This window comes from Kogia breviceps, chromosome 13 (assembly GCF_026419965.1).
Source record: "Kogia breviceps isolate mKogBre1 chromosome 13, mKogBre1 haplotype 1, whole genome shotgun sequence".
NCBI lineage: Eukaryota > Metazoa > Chordata > Mammalia > Artiodactyla > Physeteridae > Kogia > Kogia breviceps.
The window spans coordinates 962,261-982,186 of record NC_081322.1 but is presented as its reverse complement, the minus strand read 5'-3'; the positions used below and the strand labels follow the sequence as shown (position 1 = coordinate 982,186).

The following is a 19,926-nucleotide window of genomic DNA, read 5'->3' as shown; positions in this document are numbered from 1 at the left end:
GCTTACAATTTTAGAAACACAATGTGAGATTATTTTATTAAGTTTATAAATCAGTCTTGTTTTAAATTGTTTTATTAATTCTCCTAAGGGAAGCATACAATGAATACCATTTTATAAATCTGCTAGTTATAATTAAAAATTTAACGTAGAAATTGAATAATGATCTTTATGACTGTGGTATCTCTATGATTTAATCTTGTCATGTGCCTTAGTCTTTTGGGCTGTTGTAACAAAATACCACAGACTGGGTAGAAATTTATTTTCAGAAATTTAGAAATACTCAGAAATGCAAAAGTTCAGAAATTTATTTCTCACAGTTCTTGAGTCTTGAGAGTCCAAAATCAAGGTGCCAACGTGGCCATGCTCTGGTGAGAGCCTTCTGCCTGGTTCATAGCTGGAACCTTTCCCCTATATCCTCATCTACTGGAAGGGACTTTGGAGTTCTGTTGGTATTTCTTTCATAAGAACACTAATCTCATTCATGAGAGCTCCACCCTCATGATTTAAGCACCTCCCAAAGGTTCCACATTCTAATACCATCACTTTGGGGGATCAGGGTTTTAATGTATAAATTTTCAGGGGAAATAAACATTCAGACCATAGCAATATGTTTTGCCAGCTATTTCACACAAGTTCTATAAAATGATATGAAAACATGTTCTTTTAATGCGTAGGTAAATTGAGGCTAGAAGGGATTACAGTGTTAGTATTAAATCACATAGTAAGTTAACAGTAGAACTCGTTATCAGATTCTCTTGATTCTCAATCTGCTATACAGCAGTGTAATAATTTTTGTGTATTGCATTGTTTATCTTATGTTTAAAACAAATGAAGGGTAATTCTTTAAATGCAGTTCTTAATAAAGCAATAATGCATCTCTGATTTTGTCATAGGATAATTCATTGAAATAGTGAATTACATAATGTGATTTCAAAGAGAAGGAAATATTTAGAAATAGCCTTTAAAAATTTTTTTTTAATTTTTTTTTTTTTTTTTTTTTTTTTTTTTGCGGTACACGGGCCTCTCACTACCGTGGCCTCTCCCGTTGTGGAGCACAGGTTCCGGACACGCAGGCCCAGTGGCCATAGCTCACGGGCCCAGCCGCTCTGTGGCATGTGGGATCCTCCCGGACCGGGGCACGAACCCGTGTCCCCTGCAACTGCAGGTGGACTCTCAACCACTGCGCCACCAGGGAAGCCCGCCTTTAAAATTTTGTAGAAAATCAACAGAAGATATGTTCTGCTATAGGATTATTATTAACTATAATGTATGTGGGTTTAACAACCCACTGAGGCAGATGGGACTTGTGGTGGTGTTTTTGTTGTTATCTTCATTTTACGGATGAGGAAACTGAACTGAAGAAAGACTAAGTGATTTCCCCAGATTACACAGCTAGTAAATGGGAGAGCCAGGACTTACACCGAGTTCTCTGACTCTGACGTGTATGCTTCTTCCCATCTATGGAACATGTGGCTACAGCAGGGGTGCCTTCATACATTCTGGGAGGGGATAATGATTTGTGTTTAACATCGTGAAACTAAATATTTCCCTTTTTCAATCACTTTATTTTGTACCTCAGAACAAACACATTATTGGAAAAGGTTGCTACTGCAGTGGACCAGTCGGCTTTCTACAGTGCCCTCTGGGGTAGTCTTCTAACCAGTCCTGCTGTGCGTTTACCTGGAATCACGTATGTTCTCGCCCATCTGAACAGGAAGCTTTCCATGGAAGATCAGCTTTATATAATTGGCAGTGATATTGAGCTAATGGTAGGTATACATGTGGTTGCTCATTTAACTCACACTTCTTTATAGCCAGACACAAAATTCCAGATATTGAGAATCGTGCCGCGAATTAAGTTCCTGTTTTCATGGAGCTTACATTTTTAATCAAGGAAACTTAAAGACCAAAATAGTCACTAATTATTTTTTTGAAAACTAACAAATTTTTTTTCATGGAAAAGGAATTGTTATTTATATGTTATCTTTATTATCTGTTATTCAAGCAAATGAATTGTCTTTATTACCATCTTGCTAACTGATTAGACCATTGTTAACATAGCCACATTCATTGTATTATCCCGAAGTGTACCTTCTGTTGGATCATAGATTTCTTTATAGGAAAGACAGATTTTAGACAAAGTGATAGCCAGATTCTGTATGGGATTTATGCAAAATGATGTATTACTAAAGCAGATAGTTGAAAAAAATCACATTGATTGTTTGCTTATACTTTTTAATTTCAAGATTAAGAACAGAAGGAAACCTTTTATCTCTGTAGAATACTGTACTCTTAAAATGATCAAGGTGTGAAAAACAAAGAATTCCTTAAGGGTCATTTTGAAATGTTTAAAAAAATATGTTGTGATTAATCATCCTTTACTTTTTCCCCATATGATTATGAAATGACAGATTTTTATGCAGATTTTTGGTTATATGTATTAAAGTGTAATTACCATACATTGAAATTAACTCATGTGTACAGTTGTATGAATTTGACAAATACATACAGTCATTTGTCAAATTCATACATACTATACATACTATAGTATACTCTACATACTATATACATATATACATACTATAAAATCAATACAGAGAACTTTTACATCACCCCAAAAAGTTCTTTTCTATCCCTTCGTAGTCACTCTCACTCCCCTACACTCCCAAGCCCTTGTAAACACTGATCTATTTTCTATTCCTGTAGATTGTGCTTTTTGCAGAATGTTACATAATAGAATCATGCAGTGTTAGCTGTTGTCTGGTTTCTTTCACTTTGTAAAACGTGTTTGAGAATCATCCATGTTTTTGCATGTTTGTTCTTTTATATTGCTATGTAGTATTGTATGAATATACCATAGTTTATTCATTCACTGATTAATGAACATTTGAGTTCTTTCCAGTTTGGGGAAGTTATGAATAAAACTAATACAAACATTTGCATACAGTTATTTATATAGACATATGTTCTTTTTTTTTTTCCATTTGCAGCTATTTCTCTTTTTTTCACATTTATTTATTTATTTGGCTGCGTTGGGTCTTGGTTGTGACACACGCAATCTTTTGTTGCGGTGCATGGGCTTCTCTCCAGCTGTGGCACTCAGGCTCTAGAGTGCACAGGCTCAATAGTTGCAGGGTGTGGTCTCTCTAGTTGTGGTGCACGGGCTCCAGAGCACGTGGGCTCAGTAGTTGAGGCACGCAGCCTCTCTAGGTGTGGCGCACAGGCTCTAGAGGCTGCAGGCTTAGTTACCCCATGGCATGTGGGATCTTAGTTACCCGACCAGGGATCGAACCCACGTCCCCTGCATTGGAAGGCAGATTCTTAACCACTGAACCACCAGGGAAGTCCCTCTTTTTTAAAAAAATTTTTATTTTATATTGGAATATAGTTGATTTATAATGTTAGTCTCAAGTGCACAGCAACGTGATTCAATTATACATATATATATATCTATTCTTTTTCAAATTCTTTTCCCATTTAGATTATTACAGAATATTGAGTAGAGTTCCCTGTGCTATACAGTAGGTCTTTGTCGGTTATCTGTTTTAAATACAGTAGTGTGTATATGTTAATCCCAACCTCCTAATTTTCCCTTCCCCCCATCTTCCCCCTTTGGTAACCATAAGTTTGTTTTTTAAGTCTGTGAGTCTGTTTCTGTTTTGTAAATAAGTTCATTTGTATCATTTTTTTAAGATTCCTTATATAAGCAATGTCATATGATACTTGTCTTTCTCTGTCTGACTTCACTTAGTATGATAATCTCTAGGTCCATCCATGTTGCTGCAAATGGCATTATTTCATTCTCTTTAATGGCTGAGTAATATTCCATTGTATATATATACCACATCTTCTTTATCCAGACATATATTCTTATTTCTTGGGAAAATACCTAGGAATGGGATTCCTGCTTTATAAGGTAAATATATGTTTAACTTTTTTTTAATAACAGCTTTATTGAGATATAATTCACATACCATGAAATTTATCCTTTTAAATTGAGCAGTTCACTGGTTTTTAGTATATTCACAAAGTTCTACAACTATCACCACTAATTTGAGAACATTTCCGTCACCCCAGAAAGAAACCCCCTCTGTACCTATTAATCACATCACATTTTCCGCTCACTCCTGTCCCTAGCAACCACTGTCTATTTTCTGTTTCTATAGATTTGCCTATTCTGGACATTTCATATAAATGAAATATATAATATGTAGTATTTTATGAATAGCTTCTTTCACTTACCATAATATTTTCAAGATTTGTTCATATTGAAGCATGTACTTCATTCCTTTTAATGGCTGATTAATATTCTATTGTATGGATAAAACACATTTTATTTATCCATGATTCAGTTGATTACAGTTTGGGTTACTTCTCCTTTTTGGCTAATAAGGAATAATTCTTTATGAACATTCATGTATAAGTTTTTATGTAGACCTAAGTTTTTGTATCATCTAGGTATACAACTGGCAAACTGTTTTCCAAAGTTACTGTACCGATTTACATTCCAATTAGCAATATATGAGGGTTCCCTTTTCTCTACATCCATTTCAGTACTTGTTATTGTCTGTCTTTTATATTATAGCTATCCTAATGTGTGTGAAGTGTTATCTCATTGTGGTTTTGATTTGCGTTTCCCTAATGACTAATGATGTTGAACATATTTGTGGTTATTGGCCATCTTTAAATCTTTGGAGAATTGTCTGTTCAGATTCTTTGCCCATTATTTAAATTGGTTTATTTCTCTTTTTGTTATGTTGTAGGAGTTCTCTATACATTTTGGATATTAAATTCTTATCATATATATGATTTAAAAATATTTTCTCCCATTCAGTTGTCTTCTCGCTTTCTTCATAGTGTACTTTGAAGCACAAAAATTTTAATTTTGATCAAATCCAATTTATCTGTTTTCTTTTTTGTCATTTGTGCTTTTGGTGTTAAATATTATCTAAGAAATTGTGTCTAATCTAAGCTCAAACAGATTTACTTTTATTTTTTCTCCTAATGTATGTTTTAAGGTTATAAGAAACTACCAAACTATTTTCCAAATGTATTGTTACATTTCCTTTTAATGACTTAATGGAAGTTTTAAAGAAGTCATTTTTTAAAATTTCTTTAAGAAACAAGTGCCATAATTGGAAAACTGTTTATAATACATCACAGTCAAAGGACTAACCTTCTTATTTTTCAAAGAGCTACATAAATAAATAAGTAAATATTAACAGTCAAGTAGAAAAATTGATTTGAACAGAAACTTAACCTAAGGAAATAAAAATAATTCAAAGGTACAAAAAACTTCTCAATGTTATTTATAAGAAGAGAAATAAAAATTTAAACTGTATGAAGATACCCATTTTCATATATCAGATTGGCAAAAACAAAAAATGTGTGGGTTAACACGGAAAAACAAATTGTCACACAGAGCTGATGAGAATATAAATATACATAACCTTAAGACAAAGCATTACACTATTTAAATTGCAACTGCGTATGTCACAATATCTGGCAGTTCTGCTTTGAAAGATTTATCCTGTAGGTGTGCTTGTATATTATGTAACTATACTGCAACATTATTTACAATAGTAAATGGTTGTAAGCAGTATAAATGTCCATCATTAGGAGCCTAGTTAAATAAATTAGGATTCATCTATGAAAGGAAGTATTTCTTTGGATATAAAAAATGAAGCTCTTTATGTAGTGTTAAGGAAAGCTCTTCAGAGTATGTTGTTAAATGAAAAAGGCAGAGTTTGGGATTATGCATGCATGTTTTTATTTACTTATATTTGCAGAAAGTATTCACTAGTAGTCTTGATTGTTTACACAAACAAAACTGGGTGGTTGGAAACAGATGGAGGAGAACCTTTTGGCTGTGTACCCTTTTGTGCTCCTTAGTTTTAAACTATTATATTTACCTATTCAAAACAATGTAAAAATGTGTAATTAGTGATAAAAGAAACTTGGAAGCATACTTCTATTTTTTGAGGAAAATGAAGCATTGTTACATTTTCATGGTAACTATTTCCCAGGGCAATACACAATAGATACTAAAGACTCTCTTATTTTAGGTAGAAGCAGTAAGCACTTCGGTGCAGGATTCAAGTGTACTGGTACAGAGAAGCACACTGGACCTCATACTCTTCTGTTTTCCATTCCACATGAGCCAGGTAAAACAATAATGCCAATATCAACATAAGGCATTCTTCCGAAATTAATAGATTCCTGATGTGTAGTTATTTTTAAAATTGGATTTAAGTTGGATTCTTTTGTTTTATAAACCAGTAAGTACATAGAAAACAAGTTCCCTTTTTAAGGAGTGGAATTTGTGAAATTTGGGGGAAAATAAGATTTATTGATTTGGATAAGAATATGAAGAATGAAATAGATTATTCCATACCTTTAAAAAAACAGTTTTAACCTTTAAAAAGCAAGAGGTACTGTTATTCATTGCTAGCTGTGAGTAAGCCAAGACTCTGAGACCCAGGCCTTCTACCTAGCTGTTATCTCTGTCCTAATGTCATCTTTTCTTAGTTTGGTGATTTGGGGGATGTATGTCAGATCCTTAGCAGAGTTGGCTGTAATTTGAAAGCCAAATATTTAGTAACTCTGACATTGTCTAGTACAGTTGAAATTTGAACAAGGGTTTGAACTGCACAGGTCCACTTATATGCAGATTTTTTTTCAGTAGTAAATACTACAGTACTACAGGATCCATGGTTTTTTGAATCCTAGGATATGGAACCACAGATACAGAGGGCCAACTGAAATTATGCTTGGGTTTTCCATTAACTGTCAACACTTTTAACCCCCTCTTTGTTCATGGGTCAACTGTACTTTCATGACAGATGAGAATAGCTCACTAAAATCGTAAATGAAGCTGGAACTTAATTTAATCACTATCCTCATTTTTTAAGGAAGTGATCTAAATTCTTCTGGGTTCTAAATTCTGATGAGCAATTTAGAGCACCAATGTATAAGTATTCAGAATGGTGGAACCACATACCTAACAAATGTAGTAAGAAATGGAAAACTTTTCCTTGGAAAAGTAAGTTTGTTTCTAAAATGTCATTAGCAGAAAAGACTATTATTTGGGATTTTGAAAGAGCTGGGGTTAGTAGATAACTAGTGAATTTTCATTATGATTGGCCATGCTCAAATTTTTCTTTATTACTTTATTCAGGTTGAAATTGAGTTATTAATAATTGAAGAATCTTACACTTCATTGCCTATACTGTTCCCTAGTAATAGGAACAGTATATTTATAGGGGTGGGACATAAACCACCCCGTTTCTATTTTAAGACTTGCCATTCTTAAGCCAAGGGCCTTTATTCTGCCTTTATTCTGGCTTTTCACAGAAACGGCTGCTGGGGCATATCAGTGTAGTCTAAACTTACCAGTAGAGAGGTGGGCAAGCAGCCCGCAAGGTAAGAATGATTTTTTATGATGGCTTCACAGGCGAATTCTATCAAACATTTAGAGAAGAGCTAACACCTACCCTTCTCAAACTCTTCCAAAATATAGCAGAGGGAGGAACACTCCCAAACTCATTCCATGAGGCCACCATCACCCTGATACCAAAACCAGACAAAGATGTCACAAAGAAAGAAAACTACAGGCCAAGATCACTGATGAACATAGATGCAAAATCCTTAACAAAATAGTAGCAAACAGAATCCAACAGCACATTAAAAGGATCATACACCATGATCAAGTGGGGTTTATCCCAGGAATGCAAGGATTCTTCAGTATATGCAAATCAATCAATGTGATACACCATATTAACAAATTGAAGGAGAAAAACCACATGATCATCTCAATAGATGCAGGAAAGCTTTTGACAAAATTCAACACCCATTTATTATTAAAAAAAACCCTGCAGAAAGTAGGCATAGAGGGAACTTTCCTCAACATAATAAAGGCCATATATGACAGACCTACAGCTAGGATTGTTCTCAATGGTGAAAAACTGAAACCATTTCCACTAAGATCAGGAACAAGACAAGGTTGCCCACTCTCACCACTCTTATTCAACATAGTTTTGGAAGTTGTAGCCACAGCAATCAGAGAAGAAAAAGAAATAAAAGGAATCCAAATCAGAAAAGAAGAAGTAAAGCTGTCACTGTTTGCAGATGACATGATACTATACATAGAGAATCCTAAAGATGCTACCAGAAAAGTACTAGAGCTAATCAATGAATTTGGTAAAGTAGCAGGATGCGAAGTTAATACATAGAAATCTTTGGCATTCCTATGCACTAATGATGAAAAATCTGAAAGTGAAATTAAGAAAACACCCCCATTTACCATTGCAGCAAAAAGAATAAAATATCTAGGAATAAACCTACCTAAGAAGACAAAAACCTGTATGCATAAAATTATAAGACACTGATGAAAAAAGTTAAAGATGATACAAATAGATGAAGAGATATACCGTGTTCTTGGATTGGAAGAATCAACATTGTGAAAATGACTCTACTACCCAAAGCAATCTACAGTTTCAGTGCAATCTCTATCAAACTACCACTGGCATTTTTCACAGAACTAGAACAAAAAATTTCACAATTTGTATGGAAACACAGAAGACCCCGAATAGCCAAAGCAATCTTGAGAACGAAAAATGGAGCTGGAGGAATCAGGTTCCCTCACTTCAGACTATACTACAAGGCAACAGTAATCAAGATAGTATGGTACTGGCACAAAAACAGAAATATAGATCAATGGAACAGGATAGAAAGCCCAGAGATAAACCCACACACATATGGTCCCCTTATCTTTGATAAAGGAGGCAAGAATATACAGTGGAGAAGAGAGAGCCTCTTCAATAAGTGGTGTTGGGAAAACTGTACAGGTACATATAAAAGTAGAAATTACAACACTCCCTAACACCATACACAAAAATAAACTCAAAATGGATCAAAGACCTAAATGTAAGGCCAGACACTATCAAACTCTTAGAGGAAAACATAGGTAGAACACCCTATGACATAAATCACAGCAAGATCCTTTTTGACCCACCTCCTAGAGAAATGGAAATAAAAACAAAAATAAACAAATGGGACCTAATGAAACTTAAAAGCTTTTGCACAGCAAAGGAAACCCTAAACAAGAACAAAAGACAGCCCTTAGAATGGGAGAAAATAGTTGCAAATGAAGCAACTGACAAAGAATTAATCTCCAAAATTTACAAGCAGCTTATGCAGCTCAATATCAAAAAAACAAACAACCCAATCCAAAAATAGGCAGAAGACCTAAACAGACATTTCTCCAAAGAAGATATACAGATTGCCAACAAACACATGAAAGAGTGTTCAACATCATTAATCATTAGAGAAATGCAAATCAAAACTACAATGAGATATCATCTCACACCAGTCAGAATGGCCATCATCAAAAAATCTACAAACAATAAATGTTGGAGAGGGTATGGAGAAAAGGGAACCCTCTTGCACTGTTGGTGGGAATGTGAATTGATACAGCCAGTATGGAGAACGGTATGGAGGTTCCTTAAAAAACTAAAAATAGAACTACCATACGACTCAGCAATCCCACTACTGGGCATATACCCTGAGAAAACCATAATTCAAAAAGGGTCATGTACCAAAATGTTCATTGCAGCTCTATTTACAATAGCCAGGACATGGAAGCAACCTAAGTGTCCATCAACACATGAATGAATAAAGAAGATGTGGCACATATATACAATGGTATATTATTCAGCCATAAAAAGAATCGAAATTGAGTTATTTGTAGTGAGGTGGATGGACCTAGAGTCTGTCATACAGAGTGAAGTAAGTAAGAAAGAGAAAAACAAATACCATATGCTAACACATATATATGGAATCTAAGAATTTAAAAAAAAAGGTCATGAAGAACCTAGGGGCAAGACAGGAATAAAGACACAGACCTACTAGACAATGGACTTGAGGATATGGGGAGGGGGAATGGTAAGCTGGGACGAAGTGAGAGAGTGGCATGGACATATATACACTATCAAATGTAAAATAGCTAGCTAGTGGGAAGTAGCCACATAGCACAGGGAGATCAGCTCGGTGCTTTGTGACCACCTAGAGGGGTGGGATAGGGAGGGTGGGAGGGAGGGAGACGCAAGAGGGAAGAGATATGGGAACATATGTATATGTATAACTGATTCACTGTATTATAAAGCAGAAACTAAGACACCATTGTAAAGCAATTATACTCCAGTAAAGATGTGAAAGAAAGAAAGGAAGAAAGAAAGAAAGAAAACAAAGGAGATTATGGCAAAGAAATATATGTGGCTCAAAAGCCTAAAGTGTTTATTTAAAAAACTTATTAGGGGCTTCCCTGGTGGTGCAGTGGTTGAGAGTCCGCCTGCCGATGCAGGGGACGCCGGTTCGTGCCCCAGTCCGGGAAGATCCCACATGCCGCGGAGCGGCTGGGCCCGTGAGCCATGGCCACTGAGCCTGCGCGTCCGGAGCCTGTGGTCCGCAACCGGAGAGGCCACAACAGTGAGAGGCCCGCGTACCACAAAAAAAAAAAAAAAAAAAAAAAGAAAAAGAAAAAATAAAAATAAAAATAAATAAATAAATAAATAAATAACTTATTAACCTTTACTCTTAAACATTCCCATTGCTTTCTTCCCTTGCAAACTTTCAACACTATGAGTCCTTCAATATACAGATAGATGATTCAGCAAGATCTAAAGAATTAAGTCATGGTAGACTTAAATTGAGAAGAACAATGTAATCTCACTAGACCAGTACTTCTCAACCTTTTTTCAGCCTGAGCTTCTTTCAGTACTTTATTACTCTACCACCTCTGTATCCCTACCAACCAAGATTTTCTCTGCCTTCCTTCTGTAATTTGTATTATGAAAACAATAGCTGTGTTGAATATGTTTTTTTTTTAAGTACATACTCCACCCAGACCAATTCTAATACTCTTCCCCCCACTAGTATACCATATTATTAGATTACCTGAGAAAAAGGATCAAAGCATCATGACAGAGTAATCTTTGTTCCCCACTTTCCTCCTTTCCATGTCTTGCATGTAATAAACTCATAACAAGTATTGATTGTAATGGTAATTTAAGAGAGCCTTCATTACCTTATCCCCAAAAGAGTGATTGCTGTTAAGAGTGTTAGTACTTCACAAGTTTATTAGACTCTTTTTATTAATTTTATGGAAAGTTGACCCTAATCTCTAGAAGTTTGACCTTTAAGTGAGATTATACTAGAATTTTTTTCTGTATTAGCAATACATAGTGATGTCAGTAGTAATCAAGGAGTGACTTCTTACTTTCTTAGGAAAGTAAATTTTTCTCTCAAAATAAGATTGGAAGACATTAGTACTTTTCATATCTTGTGACAATATTTGTGACCTACATATCTGAGGTTAAATAGGTAGATCAGCAGTTCTTTGGTTTCAGGACCCCATTACATTCTTTAAAAATATTGAGGATCCTAAAAATTCTTTTGCTTATGTACATTAGATCTATCTATGTTTATATCATATTAAAAATTAAAACTGACAAATTTTAAAATATTTACTAATTCATTTAAAATAACAATAACAAAGTTATCACATGAGTACAAATAATATTTTATGAGAGTATTTTCCAACACAAAAAAATTTTGTAGATTAGCATTGTTTTATATTTTTTGAAAATCTCTTTAATGTCTGGTCTAATAGTAGAAAGCAGAATGCTCGTATCTACTTCAGCATTCACTCTGTTGTGATTTTTTTCTTTTGATTGAAGTATATGGATAAAATTTGATCTCACACGGATACTAGTTGGAAAAGGAAGGAGTATTTCAATAGTCTTTTTTGTTAAAATAGTATATTTTTCTTTGATACTAAACCAAAACTCAACAAGCTATAGTTTTTTAAAAAATTAGTTGTAATATGAAGTCTAAAACCGAATCAGGGAACTTTTCATAGTGTGTTTCATTAAAATCCACTGGTCTGTCTTGCACTTTGAATAGATCTTTTACCCATACATGCTGTTGTAACATCATGATTGGTTGTTTGGAAAGTGTTGTTTTACTGAATTATGCATATCTCCCCAGTGTTCACACAACAACCATCACATTTACTAGTATTACCACTGATCTCATCAGTAAAGTTTGTTAGGTATTGGGAAGCTTTCAAGCCAATTCAGTTCAGTTCAATATAATTTCAAGCCAAATACAAATTTTCCAAAATTCTAATTTTCTCTTGGAAGCTTAAATTTTATTATTTGTAACAATGAATATTAATTGTTTTCCCTTGAAGTGACAGGCTCACTTTGTTTATTTTTGAGAAAATGTCTACCAGGTGTCCAAGCCTGAATAATCATAGATCATACCAGTCATTCTTTCAGGTAAAGGAGGTATTCTGTGACAAAAAGCTGGTAGTTCACCTCACAATTCAAATAGTCACACAAGTGCTTTTCCTTGAGACATCCATCGTGCTTCAGTTTACAGCAGGAGTGCTTTATGTATACTCCTTTCATTGCACAGAATATTAAAAGGCAGGTACTCAAGAGTCAATATTTAATAAAATAAATGTTTGCTGTTTAATCAGCATTCTTAAGTGAAACTGTTTTTTCTTCTTTTGTTTTGACTTTTACTGTAAATACATAACAGTAGAAAATACAATGACTACAAGTACAGTGGATACCACTGCTGGTACTGCTGCTTTTTGTGTTAAGATGCCAGCAGTTTTACCCAGTATTGCATTATCAGAGCAAATGTTAACACATCAAAAAAGGCAAACAACATCTTGGTATTGTTTTATAAATTTTTTTTTACCTTGTGGTCCTCCTGAAAGGCTCTTAGAGGTCCCCAGGAGTCTGGGAAGCGCCGTTTGAGAATTGCTTACGTGAATAGAAGACATCTGTGTTCAGAGGAATGACTATTTTGGCAGCTGTTGATGATCTGTGTTCTGTAACATGTCAGTTATTTCTCTAAGCTTCCTTAGAAGCTTAAGCAAGTCGGGTGAATTCCTTTCTAATACTGTCTGTCAAAAATCATGGTGTAGTAAAAACTTGGGTAGTCTGAGTAAGAAGAGGTGCATTCTCTATCAGCTGGGCACCAACAAGGCATTCAAGTACTTAGGTCCTGTGAGGCTCTGGTCCTTTATTCTAAAGTGGTTGTGAGACTGGGTGATTTCTACCATACCTTCTAATGCTCAGATTCCAAAATTCTATTCTAAAGGGATTATCTAGTAATATTCTTAAAATTGACAGCAGTTTAATTAACTGCTTTTCTTTTTTTTTTAACTTTGAACCCTTTTAGCTAAAACCAGATCTCCTTTAGTAAATCATATTTTAAACATCTAATTAAGGCTATTAGGAAAGAGGCAAAGAAGAAAGTGAATTATTTCTCTTTAGAAGACCTGGAGTAAAATGAACAAAAGAAATTAAGATTTGTTAAAGCTGGGGGATGGTTACAAAAAGGATTCATTATATTGTTTTCTGTATTTCTCCGTGTTTGAAATACTACAGGATAAAAATTTTAAAAAGAACAAGAAATGAAAGACTTGGAATTGATGAAGATAGTGAACTTCTGAAGAGTTTATTTATAGTCAGTTGACACCACTATGAATGTGAAATACTAAAAGCATATTATTTTCTTGTGTCTGTCCCTTCTGACTCCAATTTCTTTGCTTCTGACAGATTTTGCTAACATTGGATAGGATAAAGAACTTTAAAATGGAGGTTAAAATATTTCAGTTGTAGTTTTAGCTATGCAACTAAATAGCTGTGTTATCCAGCTTTTCTGTTTCCTAATCTGTAGCATGGAAGTAATAATTCCTGTGTTTGAAAGATCAAATGAGATTATGTTGTACGAAAGTACCTCCTAAACCCTCAAGTTCTGAATGTGCTTGAGGTATTATTTTTTTAAAAAGGAAAGAACGTAATATATTTTTGTATGTGATTAAGTACAACCACATTCCCAACTGTTGCAGGCCACTCGACCAGACATGATAAGGATCTTGTCAGCAGCCCTGCATGTAGTGTTAAGGAGGGATATGTCCCTGAACCGAAGACTTTATGCCTGGCTTCTCGGTAAGTGTTTGATGTGTGTGGTCTTCGCTAGGAAAGGATGAAGGGAAATTTTCCATACATAAGTATTATCAAGTTTATGTATGTCCTAAATTAAGAAACTAAAAGTTTACTTAAATAGACAATAAAAAGAAAGACAGTATGAGTTGTGTATGGTATGAAGAAATCTCAAAAGCTTCTTAGTTGAAGAAGCTGTTTTAATCTATAGGTCATGTTCCCTTTGACAAGATTGTTTTTCCCCTTATAAATTGAGGCTGTTATACTCTAAGTATGTAGACAAAGAAGGATAAATTCATAATCAAAATAATGACATAATATCCAAAACTTGAAAGGAATCAGGACTGGTACTTCTGTCCCACACATGGTACCTGTCTCCCACTCAGGCAGTAAAATATTGTGTACACTCTGTTCTTCCATACTTTTTTGAGTGTTTGGCCTGTCTTCACAACTCTTTACTGCCTAGAGTGAGAAGACACAATGTAACTTATTTGGATTTTCTGACTCTTCAGTTCTTTCACTGTTTGAAAAAAACCAAGATAATTCTGGAAGTTTACTATGATACTCACTTATGTATTGAATTGGTTTCCCTTTATTAAACTATCTAAAATGATCTCTCTTGCTGACATTGATTGGGCTACTAATTGGTAAGTGTTTAGTGCTGTTTTTGAGATATTTGCTGTTTTGGTATTTAGTGAACAACAGTTTTAAGAATTCCATTTTAATTTATTTTACAATTTGTTTCCATGGAGGTTTTGATAACAACGGTGCTATCATAGGACCCAGAAGCACAAGACACAGCAATCCTGAAGAACACGCTACTTACTATTTCACTACCTTTTCAAAAGAATTGTTGGTTCAGGTAATGGATGCTTTCATTTTATTTTTTGGTTACTCCGTGACCACTGTAGTTACTCAACAAGTAACAAATAAGACAAAGTCCTGCCTTAAGTGAATTAACTTACCGTTGGAGGGGTGGAGACGAGACTCACCAACTTCCTAAGAAGGACTGTAGCAAGCACATGGCGGCCATAAAGTAAGTAAGTAATGGTAAAGCCAGACTCACTTCTGTGTAAGTCCTGAGATCGTTTTTTTCATTTACTTTGTCTTCATGAGTTCATCACAACGTAGTTGCAGCTTCTCACCTGTCTGCCCTGTGGAACTTGGAGCTCTTCCAAAAATGAGCCAGGACCTGTGTTATTTACTCTGAAATTCCAGGGAAGTTTGGGTTGCAACAAGAATTTAAATGTTAAAACTACTTTTGTAATGGAAATATTTAAATGATCTATAGGCTTATTTCATATTATTTTTACTTCAATTAAATTTATTCAAGATATCTTAAACTGAGAGAGGACATGGTGTCTGAAACAGTTTGAAATAAGTGAGGTTATAAGAATACAGTTTTGAGTTACTAATGAGAAAATCCTGCCATGGTAACGAGTTTGGGGCATGTTGACAGTCAAGAGGAACATTTTTATCTTTTAGGAAATCAAATAACTCATGAATTTATTTTTCTAGATTTTCTTTACATTTTCTCTAGAAAAAAAGGTGGAAAAGTTAAACCCTTTCTTCTTCTGTCAAGAGAAATGAATATAACTGTTCTTTTCCCCCTAGCAGAGGAAAAAAGCCAACTTCAGCAAGAGAGCTTCAGAAAAGCAATAGGAGATGTAAATCTCTGTTTACATATGGTTGTATATAAAAACATTTTTCTTAAGAAAAAATCTTCGAATCTGTTTACTTAAATGACTGATGTACTTTTTCTTCTTTGAAGGCAATGGTGGGGATCTTACAAGTGAATGGATTTGGAGAAGAGAGCACTTTAACGCAGGATCTAAAACCTTTTCGTATTTTAATCAGTTTACTGGACAAACCTGAGCTAGGTAATATGTACTATCCTAACTATCCTAGGGCACAAGATCATATGTGGTCGTTTTGTATTGCCTCGTGATAAAACTAAGATAAAGTCATTACTTAGAAAACCTTCTGTATTTAGAGGTGGCCTTTAAATACAGGTTCTCAACAGTTCCTTACCCAAAATTCACTCTAGAACATTAAGAAGATACAGATGTACATTCAGCTGGTATGTTATCATCTGTCTACCCTGTGCTACATAGGTAGCAGAGGAGTCACCTTAAAGGTGCTGTCTAAGCTCCTCTTAGTCCTGATTAAGGTACTGAAATCGAAACACTGATGATCTGTCATGACTATCTTATAGTTCACAGAATTCAAGGATTTGAGCAAAAATATTTTAGTCATACCCCTCAACCTTCTTCCCCACATCCCCTCTGTTTTATGTGTTTTCTCTTTCTTCACCGTGTACTTCCTATATACTAGATCTCTTGGGAAGATAGTTACGGCACCTGGGACAGAAATGAAGAAAAACTGAAAATATTAGCAATGATAAAGTGAAATAATAAAGTATGGAGTTTTATTAAATTATGTGCAGAAGTTTTAGCAAATATGCATAAGTTCTCTCACCAACTCTTAAAAGAAAAATGAAAAAAATTTAATGTAAAAATAACTTGAGTTGTACCAGTGGCTGTATTACGTGGTAATAGATGGAAGTTCAGGAAGTTTTCTGAGGAGATTGGTGTCTCTTATAGCAGTAAAGTTTAGCCTTGTGCACTTTTGTATTATGTCAGTTAGTGATAGTAATACAGGTTACATTCATTGAGCACTCATTATACTCTGGCAACCGTGCTGCCCACCTTACAGAATTTTTCCTGACCCTCACACCGATAGTACGTAACTTTGCTCCTGTCTTCATTCTGCATGAAGACAGCAGAGCTCAAAGAAGTTAAATAACTTGTCCAAGCTAACAGAGCTATTAACTGGCCAAACCAATTTCCCTGATTTTGTCATTTCTGTTAAGTCAACCTATATAGTTAAATAAACATTTGTTCCTTTATTTACTATTTTACTGTTAGCCTCTCAGGGTGTGAAGTTTAGTTTCACTTCTGGAAAAAACATTAGTTTTTTCAAAATACCTGTTTTAAAGCTTACTTTAATCATGCCAATTTGTAGATAATCGTGATTTGTCATATTAATTATTGTCTTTAATATGTATATTAATTTTAGGACCTGTAATTCTAGAAGATGTCCTCATTGAAGTGTTTAGAACATTATATTCTCAGTGTAAAGCAGAATTGAATCTTCAGATGGAACCACCCTTCAGCAAGGATCACGCTCAGTTAAGCAGGTGGATTACCAGAAAAATTAAACATGACACAAAGGTCCTCCTTTATTAATATTTGTAAAGTAGACATTACTAAATGAAATTTGTGTTATGAATGAGTGAGTTTGATTTAAAGTATCACTATATTTTAGTAATGTGAACTCTCACAATTAACTGCACTGGCCTTGCAAACAGGCATGTGTAGCATGAGTGCTGTCTGTGTCCAATGCCACCACCTTCCAGGGTTGGTTCTCAGCCGCACCAGTTTAGAAAACTAAATTTTAGCAGTTAATGTGAAGATACAGACTCCAGGGAATTCATTCACACTTCTCAAACCCACAAGAGATTAACGTTCACGTGTCAGTTAATAGTGAAAGCTGTACCTTGCTTGGTAACCAGGCCTGGTAGTTCGCACAGGGTAGTGCCCTCTTGGCGCCTTGACACGCTCAGGAGACCAAAGCATAGATCGGAAGAAGACTTGAACACAGAATTAAATCAATCAGAGGGCACTAGGCGTTCTTTAAAGACTTTTTTTCAAGTGATGGTTCTTTCCTCTTTCAAATTATTTCTATATATGTGTGTGTGTGTGTGTGTGTGTGTGTGTGTGTGTGTGTGTATGTACACATATTTTTTTTAATCCCTGAGAGAAGTCATATAACATTAGCATATCCTCTTCTCTAAGTCAGTGGTGGATACATGCTGACAAAGTCTTACTTTTTCATTTCTTCTCTACTTTAAGGAGCCTACCTGTTTTCCAGTCTCATCTATCATTATGACAAAGGATCCAAGACAACAATTTCTTTTACATACTTTGCATTTTAATTAATTAATTAATTTTGGGGGGCTGCACTGCGTGGCTTGTGGGATCTTAGTTCCCTGACCAGGGATTGAACCTGGGCCCTCAGCAGTGAAGGTGCAGGGTCCTAACTACTGGACTGCCAGGGAATTCTCACTTTGCATTTTATTGGTGTCACCTTGGTGACACTTTGGAGATAACCAGGGCTTTCCTAAAGCATACTTTTTTTTTTTTTGCGGTATGCAGGCCTCTCACTGTTGTGGTCTCTCCCGTCGCGGAGCACGGCTCACGGAGCCCAGCCGCTCCGCGGCATGTGGGATCTTCCCGGACCGGGGCACCAACCCGTGTCCCCCGCATCAGCAGGCGGACTCTCAGCCACTGCGCCACCAGGGAAGCCCAAAGCATACTTTTTTATATTAAAACTTTTTAAGACAGTTTTTGATTTCTGATAAAGATAATCCCCTCTGATTTTTGTTTGAGTAGTTAATATTGGCTAACCTTGTATTCTGTTTCATTCTGTACACTGCCTGATAATTTATTTTGTCCCATTGAGTATTTAATTAGCCTTTCGTACTATAACATGCTAGTTGTATTGACAGTACATCACTATATAGAAAAATAATTATTTTAATTGTTAGGAAGGGTGACAGGAGATGGTAGTTAGGTGGGTATTTAATATGCTAGAGGGCTCCCACTTGAAATAACGAAGTTATTTTTCTCTGATGGAATTACAGTAAGAGTGGCTATTGACAGTATTACTTCTTTTTGTTGTTATTGTTTTTCAAGCTAAAAATAATAAGTAGATTGAAACTCACCAAGATAAACTTAACCTTTCTCAAACAAATCCTGAATAGTTCAGGAAAGCATAAAAATTCTTTCAGAATCTAGGCCGTCAAAATCAAATCACTGGGCCTTCCCTGGTGGCACAGTGGTTAAGAATCCGCCTGCCAATGCAGGGGACATGGGTTCGAGCCCTGGTCCAGGAAGATCCCACATGCCGTGGAGCAACTAAGCACATGTGCTACAACTACTGAGCCTACACTCTAGAGCCCTCAAGCCAGAACTACTGAGCCCCGCATGCCACAACTACTGAAGCCCGTGCACCTAGAGCCCGTGCTCCACAACAAGAGAAGCCACCGCAATGAGAAGCCCGCGCACCACAACGAAGAGTAGCCCCCGCTCACGGCAACTAGAGAAAGCCCACACACAGCAACGAAGACCCAACTCAGCCAAAGATTAATTAATTAATTAATTTTTAAAAAATCACCACTCAGTTTATATGTGCCAAGGGAAACAAAGGAATTTAATGCCAAATTCACCATCATGCTCTCAAAATAGTTCACAAAGAACTTCCTGTTCTTCTGCTGGAAGCACAGCTATTTTTCTTATGCAAGGTTAATTTCTGATCTTGGTCATACATTTGTGTTATGAAAACTCAAATTTGGAAAAATAACTACACATAAAGTGATAAAGTGACAGTAGATAAAAATTATTTGTTGCAATATTCTCACTAGCAAGTCTTCTAGCAAATACTTAGGAATATGTACTCCCCTAACAACATTCCACTCACATTTAAATTTGAAAAAGTAGATGTTATATTTATCAGTTTTTGTTTTTTCTTTTTTTTTCTTTAGTAAATTAAGGGAAAATAAGAAAACAGCAGAACTGATTAAAACTGCCAACCTTCTCTTTAATTCCTTTGAGCCTTATTATATGTGGGATTATGTTGCACGTTGGTTTGAAGAATGTTGTAGGTACGTTAAACTGTTTTATTCATTTTCATTTAATAGCATTCAAAGCCAGTCTTTGTTATTTTTTTTTAAGTTCTGGAGTTTAATGAAAATGCTCTTTTATACATTTTACTACTACTACTGACAGCTATCATTTAATGGCCATAATCTGTCTCTACCAGGTCACTCTAGAATACAGAATCA

At 35.3% G+C, this 19,926-nt stretch overlaps 1 protein-coding gene across 16 annotated transcripts in view; it reads left to right on the top strand.

Annotated features, from left to right (window-relative positions):
- DOP1A (DOP1 leucine zipper like protein A) overlaps positions 1-19,926 on the top strand; it is a 113,001-nt gene that overhangs the window by 35,812 nt on the left and 57,263 nt on the right. For 9 of the 16 annotated variants that reach the window (XR_010836152.1, XR_010836154.1, XR_010836153.1 and 6 more), the window contains exons 5-11: positions 1,580-1,773; positions 6,070-6,164; positions 13,928-14,027; positions 14,774-14,883; positions 15,793-15,901; positions 17,100-17,220; positions 19,627-19,746. Coding sequence is in view for 13 of the 16 variants with exons in the window: in XM_067011239.1 (XP_066867340.1) it covers positions 1,580-1,773; positions 6,070-6,164; positions 13,928-14,027; positions 14,774-14,883; positions 15,793-15,901; positions 17,100-17,220; positions 19,627-19,746 (849 nt within the window). In the remaining 3 variants the exon portion in view is untranslated. The remainder of the gene's footprint in view (positions 1-1,579; positions 1,774-6,069; positions 6,165-13,927; positions 14,028-14,773; positions 14,884-15,792; positions 15,902-17,099; positions 17,221-19,626; positions 19,747-19,926) is intronic. The other 7 variants (XM_067011240.1, XM_067011236.1, XM_067011234.1 and 4 more) reach the window with 4 other exon arrangements.